The sequence below is a fragment of the Apteryx mantelli genome, chromosome 3 (assembly GCF_036417845.1).
Source record: "Apteryx mantelli isolate bAptMan1 chromosome 3, bAptMan1.hap1, whole genome shotgun sequence".
In the NCBI taxonomy this organism is placed as follows: domain Eukaryota; kingdom Metazoa; phylum Chordata; class Aves; order Apterygiformes; family Apterygidae; genus Apteryx; species Apteryx mantelli.
This window is the reverse complement of record NC_089980.1, coordinates 70,907,235-70,920,071: the sequence shown is the minus strand read 5'-3', so window position 1 is coordinate 70,920,071 and position 12,837 is coordinate 70,907,235. Positions and strand designations below refer to the sequence as shown.

The 12,837-nt window shown below is 38.4% G+C and overlaps 1 protein-coding gene across 2 annotated transcripts in view; it reads right to left on the bottom strand.

The window, feature by feature from the left end:
- SYTL3 (synaptotagmin like 3) overlaps window positions 1–12,837 on the bottom strand; it is a 36,064-nt gene that overhangs the window by 7,555 nt on the left and 15,672 nt on the right. For both annotated transcript variants that reach the window (XM_013958951.2, XM_067293617.1), the window contains exons 7-10: window positions 11,980–12,052; window positions 8,396–8,520; window positions 4,493–4,636; window positions 1,764–1,942 (exon numbers count right to left, since the gene is read on the bottom strand). In XM_013958951.2, coding sequence (XP_013814405.2) covers window positions 1,764–1,942; window positions 4,493–4,636; window positions 8,396–8,520; window positions 11,980–12,052 — 521 coding nt within the window. The remainder of the gene's footprint in view (window positions 1–1,763; window positions 1,943–4,492; window positions 4,637–8,395; window positions 8,521–11,979; window positions 12,053–12,837) is intronic.

Sequence of the window (12,837 nt, the reverse complement as noted above, 5' to 3'; positions counted from 1 at the left end):
CTGTTTTCAAGTTAATTCTTTTAATAACCTCTAGAGCAGAAGGGTGAGATTTTTAGAAGTGTTCAAAACTGCCCTAACATTGCTTCAAGAAAACTCAGTAAAAAAGTCTTATGGAGGCTGAGCTGGACCAATGTCAAGCACTGATGACTGCTATCCAAAATTTCTCATGTGTAGGTCATGTGAACAATTTAAAACTTAAACATTCCCTTTAATATGTGCTCAGTGGGTTGTATTTGTGTTATGGATTCAAAACTAAATGAGATTATTAGCAATACAGAGTGCCAGCTCACAGTGCCTGGCAAGGAAAGGAACGCTTGTTAACACAGCATACTTTTGATATGTATTAAATATGATATGTTGATATGTTTTAAAACCATACTTTTGATATGTATTTCAGATATTATGATTTAAACCAATTTCAAAAGAGCCCCTTGGTTAATTTATTGGATCAGCTGTATCTCATAACATCAGTGCAGAACTTACACTTCTTCACTGTTCTTTCCAAACCTATCTGTAGGTAAAACTACTTTTAAACATATCTGGGTACTAGAAGTTTAAGTCTCTCACTCTGTCACATAGCCAATGCACTTACAAAGTAACCAAAGTCCAAACCAGTCAAGGAGCTAAACAATTCAACAGGTTTTAAACAGCAGTTGGAAGTTTGCTTTTTGGCAAGTGCTCTAAGTAAATACACTGCCTGTACTTTTTCTCTTGGTTTGGAAACAGCACTTTGCATGCCACTAGAGAACATCATGTTCACTGCACACGTAGCTCTTCCCCCATCGCCTCTCAGGCTTCCTGCAACTGTTTGCCTGGCTTAACTACCAAACATCGACCCACTGCCGAAGCACTCCCTAACTGGGCCGTTTCACGAGCTGTCATTCCAGTGAGACTCCTCTCATCCCAAAGCTCAGTTTTAAGACCCTCCTCTGCAAGATACACAAAGCCAAATTCCTTCTGGATGAAGGTGAGTAACTCTGCAGTTCTAACATGGCCACTCAAACTTGCTCAAATGCTGAGTGACAGCAGGGGCCAGAACATGTATAAGAACACATAGTTATTCTGCTTGGTAATTTTTCGGGAATGATTGCTGCATGGTCAGAGAGGATCCTTCAGTAATCAACAGACAAACCATCAAGGTTTAACTGTCAAAATGACACTTTCTATGGCATATTTTATCTACAGAATTAGGTATTTTTTGCTCCTATGATAATACACAATTATTAACTAGCTTTAGATTTAAAAATGCATTGCAGTATCTGAAATTTCTATCCATATTACAGATGAGGAAAATGAAACCACAGAAGTAGTATGCCAATTGCCCAGTGACACACAATGAATCAGCAGATGAATTAGGAACATGACTCACATTTCAATTTTCCATCTCATTTTTTAGCTATTAAACCACGTGTATTAGTTTTGCAGGCACAACTTAAGAGCTAAAATCTGAACAGCTACTCAATAGAGCTTATGCGCGACACAGATTCCAACAGCTCCCAGGCAGGGAAAGAGAAAATTGCTAGCAGAAAATGTTCAGAATGGAAATCAATAAGCTCTGGTATGAAACCTATTTGCCCTGCAGCCAGTAGATGTAAAAAATGCTGATACATACATATATATATATATATATATATATATATATGATATTCAGAAAAGTGCTAGTATTGCATACCATCATATAATCAATCGATTTCACCCACTACATACATACCTGTCTTAAAAAGAGAACGTTATTTCTTTTTCCTTCACAACAAAATACTTACGGATTACACTTTTTCTTCTTCTCCTCTCCATAAGCCAGATTCTTGCATCCCTTGATGCTGATTTCTAAAATGCCAGCTTTGAAGACGTATCTTATGGCAAACTCTATTTCTCCTGTGACATCAGCCTTGCCAAAATTGCCATATTCAGTGCAAGTGCTGTTAAGACTGTACAAACTCCCCTAAGAAAAAAGAAATGTTTAAGAAAAAGTAGCTTCAAATCAAATAGGACAAAACATTTTTTCTCCTCAGATGTCAATATCTTTACTGACTTGACCGCAAAGCTACTGGAAATTACGAAGACTTAAGATAACTGGTACAAAAGTATTCTGTTGTTTTACATACCAGCCCTTAATATTACAACTGCAAAATCTACTGTTTTGCCTTTCTCTCTTCAATAAACTTTCTGGGCTAAGAAAATGCTTTATTAGATAATTTCTTGATCTAGAAATTATCTCCCAGTAAAGCTGCTATGTGGCTCCCCATCAGAAAATGGGTTAAGTATTTGAAAGGAAGAGAGGACAGTCCCTCAGTAATGGTTACTGAAAAAGCTCTGAAATCTAAGAACATACAGAATACAGAACAAGACTGCTTTTAGTACATAGTTAACAGTAGGGTACCCTGCCATGATGCAAGGTTCTAACATGTATTAAAGAAAACAAAAGTGGCAATGTATCCCTAGTAATCTTTTACAAGATCCCTTAATTCCATATAGAAATGACATACTCCATATTGCAGCAGACAGTTCAGGAAAGATTAAAATACAAAGACATCCTGTTATCACGTGTCAGTGCATAAAGAAGGTGTTTCCTGGTCCTGGTTCTTCAATTCCCTCAGCCACTTTGTTCTCCTTTCATTTACTTTCCCCTACAGGGCAAAGGTTTGGATGCTGCCCATCCACGTACATAAACACCATGTGTGTCTAGCACTTACAGAGGCCATAAAACTGAAATGAAGGAAGAGTCTATGTCTTCTGTGGCCCAGCCCAGCCAGGTAACTTTATGGTGTTATCTAGCTTTCACTGTATCAAATGATCAACTCAATCAAAATTGTTGATTTTGTGATTTGTTGATGAGTCATGAAGACACAACTGTTGTTCTGACTAATCTCACAGTAATATTGTCCTAGATTGCTAAGATATCTGTGTTATCTGTGTCACTCCTCCCTCTGAAAACCCCAACCCACACAAGATTGGTTAACCACAGAGTTTTGCATTGCACAATCCAGTAGCTAAGAGTGCAGGGTTAGTGTTTATAATAGATCATATCTCTCTTCCATGCAGATGCTATTCTTCATTTGTGCAACTTGCCAAATACCCATTTTAAAAGTCACACCAACAGCTCACAGAAGCTATCTATCTACTCTATTTTATAAGCTCTGAGTAACATGCAAACGTAGAAGAAAGAAGGGTCAGAGTGCTTATTAAGGAAGTCATGAGAAGAGTTAGGACTAAGGTTTGACCTGATGCTTGCTGCACTAATCCTGCTCCCTCCACAGGATGTATATCAGTGGCAATTAATCTCCCTTGCAACTTTGTTCAGTGCTGCTCTTCCACTCACTGAGAGAGAATATTTTTATTCAGCTGACCAAAAACTGTTTATTTTCCATCAAAATCCTTCATGACAAAGGAATAGAAATAGATTTTTTGCCTTAGCTCATATATCCTAACAAAAGTTCTGCAAAGGTGCCCTAATATTTATTCCACAGAACTTATTTATTCAGAGAAGCTGGACAATTATTCTGATTAATGATGTTCAGATTGAGTATCACTACATGTCTCCTAATTAATCAGGAATCACACACATTCAACGTAGAAATGGCTCATCCTTGGTCCAGAACACAGAGATTAAGCAATGACTTCCTGTATTGCACTTCTGGTAGCAGGACTGGGAGCAATACCATCTCATATTTTTGGAAGATACATTTTCATGGAGTGGTGATCAACATCAAACATTTATCCATAAAGAGGATGTTTAATGGAACTTGACCTTCCCCTTTATAAGACAGTAGAAAATACTTCACTTTTAAGAATGGGCTGCCTATAGTCCAGTTGCAACAGTTGCCAGTGGAATCACAAATGTCATCCAAAACTGTTTTCCATTTGTTAGTATAACACCTTAGACTCCACTGCGCAGTAAACTGTGATGGAGCAGCAAGGTCTTTGTGTGTGTTTATACACTTCTGCGAGGTGAGCAGGCTTGTTTAATTTTGATTCCCTAAAAGTCATTTTAGTTCCCTTCTTTACAATATCAGTCATGGATTCCTTGACCATTTAATCTTGACTGCCTAACTTCATCACTAATATACAGAAATTATCCTTAAGAGTTAATCGAGACTTTAAAGCATGTGCTGAATTCTTTATAATTGGCTTTCTTCTCTCTCATTGCAGTATTCAAAATGCTGTCCAGAGGAGGTTTCAATGGCATCCCTTAAACCTATCAACTGCTTCCTTGGCTTCTGTCACTGTTGGCTTCTTTTTCCTCCTGTCAATTCCGCTGACATTTTGACATTTGGATTTCATTTCCCCTGACATTTGCATTACCACAGCTCTTGCAGAATAAAAAAAACCTTCTGTGAAAAGTTTTAAGAGAAAAAGCTAAAAGCTAGCTACTAGGTGAGAGAGAACTACGTTCAGGATCCCAACCCTAATACAAAATGGGAAGATCTTAGCTTTTACATTTGTCCCCGTTAGACATCTGTTCTATTGTGCTTCACCCTTCAACTTAACTTACATGTCTTCTGCCCTCACAGAAAACTGTATCACTTGCAGGACTGGTTATTATGTCTTCTTCCTGTTTGCAGTTCCTTTCGGTAAGAATTTCACTGCTCTTTTGGGCCCCAGTGATGAGCTGTTGACGGCTGGGTGTACTTTTTATCTGTAAGAGATTCAGCAATTAATTTCTTTTTGTTTGAAACAAGTGCTCCGATCCCTTTGAGAATGCTATCACAAGAAAATTCAGTTAACTAGCTGCAGTTCACGCTGATCAATCTCACACAGCTGGCACAGAGAATGTAGTAACTTAATTTAAATGCTGATTTACAACCACCTCATCCCAGTTAGTAGTATATTCATTATATTAGTAATTTTCTAAAATCAACATACCACCACTCAAAGTAATGATCACTACCACAGCAATTACTAGGAGCAGTACAGTAATAACACACCAAAAGTAGCAATACACTAATAAAGGGCCTTATTAGTCTTTGACAAAACAGCAATTTTGTCAAAAAAAAATCCTGCCTCCAAGAAATTAAAAATAGTATTTTGCAATATACATCACACATGCCCATGTCTACCTATGCAAGGTGAATGTAGGTTGAAAAGAGACTTGCAAATAGGAATAGACAAGTTCCTATTAGCTGTGATTATACAAAAAGGTTAAATTTTTGAGGTTCGTTTGTCTTTGCTTTGTCTTTAAATCCTTCCCAATCTTCCCATTAAAACCCTGATAATTCATGAGAAATTAACCTATAAAGTAGCAAAACTCCTTGAGATTTACCTTCTGCCACCTCTGTTACCAACAACAACTGACTTAATGGAATGAAGTGCCAGAACACTAATACACATGGCTAGAAATATGCTGAAAACAGGTCTGGGATCATTCTGGCAGACCATTAACCCTGAATAATACAATTCGTGAAAAATATGTTCACAGGTCAATGGGTAGGGAAAGAGCAAAGAGAGAAATTTTAGAAGATTAGCACCTACGGAAATAATTTATTAGAAAAAAATTGTATGACAAGGATTACCAGAAAGGCTAGAAAGAATACAGGGTGACTGAATCGACTAAATGATCGTGACTTTTTGCATAGAAAGAACAGATAAGGTATATTAACAGACCAGGGAACCCTTCCTGTACCATCAGCAGAAAGCACTAAAGCATGAGGACATCAGAGGAGATGACACGTACTTCTGAAAAACAGGATGTGCAAAACCCAGACCAGCACACTGTTATTATAATGCACAGAAATTGTTATGTGTAATAACTGCCCTACCTTAAGGATAGATGTAAGAATTCATCAAGTTCCCTTATGAGGAAGGAAACAGCTATAAAGTGCATTCATAATATAGTCTCAAAAAAACCAAAAAAGCGCATCTTTCTCATCAGAGAACCTGTCTTCTGCTATGCAAGTCCTTCTGCATTCAGAGAAGCAGGACTTTCTAATTCTCTTCTTTGTAAATAAACAGGACTGCTCTAAAAAAACTTGAAATCACTGCTGATTTCACTTCCTAACCAGCCTACTGGACACTGAAATATAGCTTGCTACTTGGATCAGAAAGACTTCTCCACTGTATTAAACAGAAAATAGATGACTGACTGGGCAACACAAATACAGGTGCTAAAGTTAGACTCAGGCCCTAAGCAAGACTCCCAACTAGCCCAGCTCTAATGCCTGCACCAGTGGGCACCCATTGTTATGAGAGGGGTGGCCAACAGCTCCTGACACACCGCAAACAGCTCCCGGGGCCTGCCTCTTTTTGCTTTTTCCCCCAGAAAGGTAGGTATAATTGCACCTACTTCCTTAAGTTCCTTTAATGAACTTAGAGATTCAGATAATGAGAGACCCTAGGAAGTGCTATTCAATTACTTCGTAAATCCAGGTTTTACACTGGCTGATAGTTCTTGCCACTGGATTGTTTTTCACTATTACTGAAGTTAACTACAATCTTTCTCAACTTCGATCCAGGTGATCAAGTTCAGCACATACCATAAATCAGGAGAAATTCACTTAAGAGACAGATCTTGCTCTTGAAACTGAAGTGCTGACCCATTTTTATAGTTTGCATATTCAAAATGGCAGAGTTCCAGATATTACTTCCCAGTTGTTCCTGGGAGAAAAAAACATGCTTTCCAGGGAAAAAATACTGTTTCAATTAATTCTCTGAAAATGCAGGTAAGTTCTTTCTTTGGTGGAAATCACAGCACATCAGATTTCTAAGATCATATTTTGTTCCAAATTGCAGTGATTAATTTTCAAAATTATTTTACAAGTGAATTGAAAGTAATTGAAAACAGGTTCTGTGCCTAAACTTAGTCATCAGTTCTGGTAATGATACAAACATCTACCCTTACTAAATGAAAAGAAAAATCAGAACAAGACAAAATAAACAGAAGAATATTGCAATGCTGCCATTGACAGAGGGTTTTTTTTTTTTTTTTATCACAGTACAGATACAAAAAGCCACCATGTAGTTGCAGGGACAGGCAAGTAAAACTTCTTTCAATATTAAAAAACCTAAACTGCAATGATGACAAGAGAAAAAAGATCAACAGTAATTCCAGCAATTCTAGCTTAGATGTAGTTGAACTGGTTTGAATGAAACAAAGGCTCCCTGACCCGCAAAAGTAGAGCTCTGACTACACAAACAACATTGAGCTTTCAAGATCTCTACTGCAAAGGATGGACAAAAAATTAAGTCCTAAATCTTTAAACAGTCAATTAAACCCCACACAAATAATTTGGTATCTCCTACTTAATACATTTGCCAAGCCAAAGAATCCATATTCATCCTTAAAACACGACCAGCTGTGTGTGATCAGCATGCAAAGAAGCATGGTTATAGTTCATGTTTTCTCCAACTCTGATGTTTTTCAGTGCACTAGAAGAGCAGCACTCCGCCAGTGGAATAATATATAAAGTAGCACGGAAGTGTGGTTTGCCACAATGAAAGCAGCACTCAGTTAAGAAATGTTGCCTATTTTATTTATAATATGATCACATACAAAAACACCAAAAATAATTTCCCGGAGTTCACAGAAGTTGTTGGGCCAGTTCAAACCACTAGTCCATCGTGTCTGACATCCTACCTCCTCCATTTAATACCTAATGCTTCAGAGGAAAGTGAGAATTGCACCAAGCTGGCAGTGAGTGACACTTCCCATGAGGGCTGGCTCAAAGCAAAAGCATTTTTCAACATCTAATTCAGCCACTTAGCAAACCACACACACTTCAGTAAGTACCCACTATGTGGGTCACTGGAGATGTGAAAATGTACAAAACAAAATCTTCAGTGCAACTTTAAAGCAGACACATGACATTATTTTCAGCCCTGCACAACTTGTGAAAAAAGGAAGACTGGATTTTTCTCAAACTTTTCATGAAAATACTGAAAGCTTGTGGCTACAGGCAAAGCAAAAGGAAAATGGAAGTTGAAAAGCAACTAACAGCAGTCACCATTTTCTCCTTGCCAAAGAGCAAAGTGCTCAGAAAATGTGAAGATGGGTTTGGGATGGCCATGGCTTAGTCCTGTTCAGCAACAAGAGGGACAGGAGTAGGACAAGCGACAGAGCATCTCCTTGCAGCCTTATGGTCACACAGAGCATGCAGCAATCAGCCCCCAGAGGGTCTGTGAGCACCTGCCAGCAAAACAACCTCATCCTCTCCTGCCCCACATGAGACTCTTTGTAAAAACTCAGTCTCAGGTGTTAGCTCTGAGCTGAGACCAAGCATGGAGAGTTGGTCAAAAACCTTGTGAAGAATCAGATTTTTGACCATGGTCAGTGAGCATCAGCTAAGCTCTGCTCCTATAATAAAAGTAAAATCACACTATAAAAGTAACCATTCTTATAAACATATTTCATTCCCAAAACAGACCTTACAGTTCCAGAGACTGAGTATAATGATTTAGATACCCTGCTTGCAATGTTGATGGCAGTGTCAGACTGGCTCCTTCTTTCCTTCCTCTTTTCCACATTCTGACCATAATCTGTGGTTAGGAGACTTCTGTCAGCCATATCATTCTGGGACTTAGAGATTTCTGAAGTGAACACAGAGAGAGATGTCACTATAACAAACATTGCAAGCAATCCTGTAGACTTATAGGCCAATACTGTATCTTTCAGACTTTCATCCTGTAATTCCAGTATTGATCTCCTGAGAGTAAGGAACAGATGGGAAGCGAAGTACCTGTCCCATTTTGTATAATTATATTTTGCCTACCTAAATTTTCCCTGCTGTTTCAACTGGAAATTATATTTTTTGCTTCCTATCCTTATAGCTGCTGCAAGGAATTGTTGCACAAATACAGTTTCATCACAGAAATAGCTGCTACCATCCCTGTATATAGTTTAGATATTGATTTGTAAAGTGGTATTTACAAATAAGTATTGACTGGTTTTCTTCAGGATAAAAGTAAGAACATTGTAATAATTTATAGTGACATTACAGTGGCAATTAGAAAGCAGAGTATATTGAAAAATACTTATAAATGAGGCCAAAATATGGAAGAAAGGAGAGATATTACATCCTCTGGTCCCAAACCACATATAATTTAAAGAACATGAGCAGCCCTCATTGACTTCAATAACACTGCAATAACACTATACGGATAAGCTTACATCCATACTTAAGTACCTTATTGAATTAGCACCTCAGTAATATATAGTTTATTGTCAAATAAATCTATGGGGCAATTGGACATTTAGTGCACCACTTTTTTTTCTTCTTATTCCTCAGGGTACAGTCAGAGCTTTACTTAAAGGGAAGGACAGCACTCATTTGTGATTTCCAAAGCTAAAAACTATGAGGCTCAGCAGCAAACACTGTGTTGTAAACCCTAGATAGTTCCTTATGAAGAATTAATAATGTATAAGTGGTATATGAAATAGTTATCACATGTTTAATTCATGCAGAAGAAATAAATCTTTCTCCTGTAACATAAGCTACTATGGGGGAGTCTCAGACAGCAGACAACACGTCATTATAGTATTCAGGAACAACAGCACTCTGGAGTGATTTTTAAAGCCACTTTGGGTTAGTTTTGTCCGTAGAAGCAATCAGTCCTCACATGTTTACTGTACTTTGGGTACACCATTAAGGCATCACGTGACATATTCATAGGCAGGCTCAACTAAATCATCTCTGACTGTAAATGAAACCATGTTTTTAAAATACACAGTGAAATCAGAGATCATAAAAGAGAATGGAGTGATAAATCTAATGGAGTAGATACAATCTGAACAGTTTAACCAGTAGTAGAAGCAGAAACACAAGCTTGCTTCACACTCTGTTAAAATGAACAGGTTACGAAACAGCTTATTGTGAGAAAGGGTTTTCATATCTGTTCTTCCTTTGGCTTCTCTACCCAAGCAGTCAGTAAGAAGGGACATGCTTCGTTCCATGGGCGATTTTGCACTGCAAAGAGAACTACAACCAGCAACTCATTTTACATACACCAGATAATAACAATTGGATTATAACAATCTCCTGTTGCTGCCAGACCAAGCTGGAACAGAAGGTAATGCCATCAAGAGCAGGCCAGACAAGGAAGGCATTGTGTCGCATGAGCTAATCCCTTGTCCCCGGTCTGCTCTTAGCCGTGCATACACGTTGGCTCCAGTGATAGCATCAGAGGCACAACTAGGATCTCTCTGTTTATTTACTGCAATACACAGGAGCTGCTTGTATTAAATACCTCTGCACATCAGGACATTTTTATCTACATAAGATACAGAGCACTAACTTTAGACACTTGTGACTGAAAGCATTTATCAGTGCCAAGTTTCAGTGAGAGGCCATATTGTCTGCAAAACCTGTCTTCTTAGGTCAAGTAGCCCAAGTCTTTCTCTCTAGAAGGCTTCCTATACTTCCCTTTAATTACTGACTTTGGTGATTTTAACAGCCTGCTATTTTCTTACAAATTAAAAGCTTCTTACCCTAATTGAGGATGACAGCAACTGAGTGTGGTTTCATGTAGAGCTGAGCTGAGCTAACAACTTGCTGCCCTCCCCCTCTTCAAGCACTGTTCTTCCCTCTTCAACCTCTGGCTCCTGGCCACATGGCCCTGTGATGTGCACGCTCCAACACAGAGACCTTACCTTGAGCCTATTTAATTCACTAAGCCAGCAGAAAAGTGCCCATTTGTTTTGGCTGGGTTAGTGTTCTGCCCTTTTAATTAGTTAAATCAGGATCACAGAAGGGTCCAAAACCACTGATGCTAATTCTAGCTAAGCAGGGGCCAGGAAGTGAGAAAGAGAGGAAAGATGGGAAGGAGAAGCAGGGCCTTCCTTTTGGTAGCAGTGAGCTATTACATTAGCTGGCTGCATCTGGTGAAGCCCGATGCTGAGGCTTGTGCTTTGGGTGATGACAGTCCTGCACTCTGTCTCTACCAGCAGCAGTGGAACATGCCCAGGCTGCAAACTAACAGAGAGCAGAATAAATTTGCTTGCATCCTATTCTGTGCTGCCTCAGCTAATGTGCTTTCAATAACGAAGTATCCTAGGCCCCCCTACACACTTCTGTTCAGGAGAGACGGCCATTGTATCTCTGCATAGCTTTAGTACGTGTTCATGTGGACTCCACATTAAATCTGTGGAGTTAAAGAAAAACAGGCTTTAGGATGGCTGGAAGAAGTCAGAGGAATGAGCAAGCAAGGGGTAAGATCAGAGTTAACGGGAAAAGCAGAAAGAGACTAAAGCCCAATTTATTCAGGTCTAATCTTATCTTTGGGGTTGTTTAAGACAGTGAAAAAATGCTGAGGTTGGTTCAAATGCACACAGATCTGCAAGCCTCCTTCATGAGGCTCAGAACCAGGTTTCCTCTGGTTTACTCACTGATGCCTTTAATCTCCTCTCCTCAGAGACAGGCTGCTCTCAGCGTAGTAAGCCTTAGAGATGCATACATAACCTGCACCATAAAGAGCAGCAGATAGTATAAATGAATGGAAGGAAACAAAAGTATCAGAATGAAAGAATTGTTAGGAGTGGTTAGCTGTTAAAAACACGCAAAGAAAAAAAAAAAGATAGACTGAGAAAAAGGAAGGAAGTCCTCTTAAAAATTGCCAGAGAGTGAAAACATTAACCCCTATTTCCTTTACATGACAGGTTCTTTGACAGGGTCAATTGGGGTTCAATCAGATAGATAACACAAAGATAGATAACTACAATAGAAAATAGAAGATAGATAACTACAGTAGAAACTCTGAGTTACTTCCATTAAATTTACTGCATCTGAACAACCACTAAACTTAAAAATAACATTATACAGTCTTTTCACTCCTTAACACGAAAGGCATTCTTTGCTGGTATCATCAGCTTGTTAAACAACTGGCAGAATACTGATGAAGACTTACCTTATTATTTTTATGTCTGGCTTAGTCTTGACATTAGTCATTAAAATACCCTTAAGTTAAAACTACTTTATGGCCAACAATTTGGCCAACAAATGGAAACAATTGACTATGTTACTCTAGAATGATGATGCAGTGAAAGCTACTTACTTTTTATATGTGTTGTGAAAGACAAAAACAAGTTTTCCACAGATTTATTAAAACTTTTAGTTTGATGGAGTTCCTGCAAATGGGAGAGTCCAAAAATAAGAACACATAGAATATTTCCTGTGTTTCAAAGTTTCCATCATCACATACAAGTAAATGTACAACAAGTAAATGTAAGGCTGCAGTCTGTGCTCACTTCTGTAGACAATCACATATGAGCACATATTTTTACACAATTGCAAACAGTCACACTGATGTATGATTATGGAGGATTATCTTTTCATTTCCACACTTCTTGATATATAAGTGGAACTCCTTGTAGGAAGATTTCATAGCAATTTCATAAATACAACTAATTACATGACTGATTCATTGTAATATATTTAATACCTCAAGTAAGAAAGTCTTAACTATTACAGAACTGCTATTATGCTCCTGTGCCTCTAAAAGCAAAGAATTTTCATCAAAGTCCAGATAAGCACATATTAAAAAGTTTAAGAAAATAGCAGTGGACTTCAAAACTAGGGTCTCAGGACCCAGACTAAAACCAGCTGAAAAAGTCAGTAACATTTTGCACGATTTCAGTGAGCTCTGAGTCATGTTCTAGTACCCTGTTTTTTAGAAACTGGATACAAAACAAACCATCAAAATCACTGTTTTTCACTTATTAATGAAAGCAATGCATGTAATCATCACTTTACAAAAGACTATTGAATATCACAGAATCACAGGATTGGTCAGGCAGATGGCAGCTCAGGACGTCTCCTTCCAAGCTCCTGCTCAAAGCAGGGCCAGCTGCAAGCTCCAACGCTGTCACTCAGGGCTTTACCAGACCACTCTTGAAAACCTCCAAGGACAGAG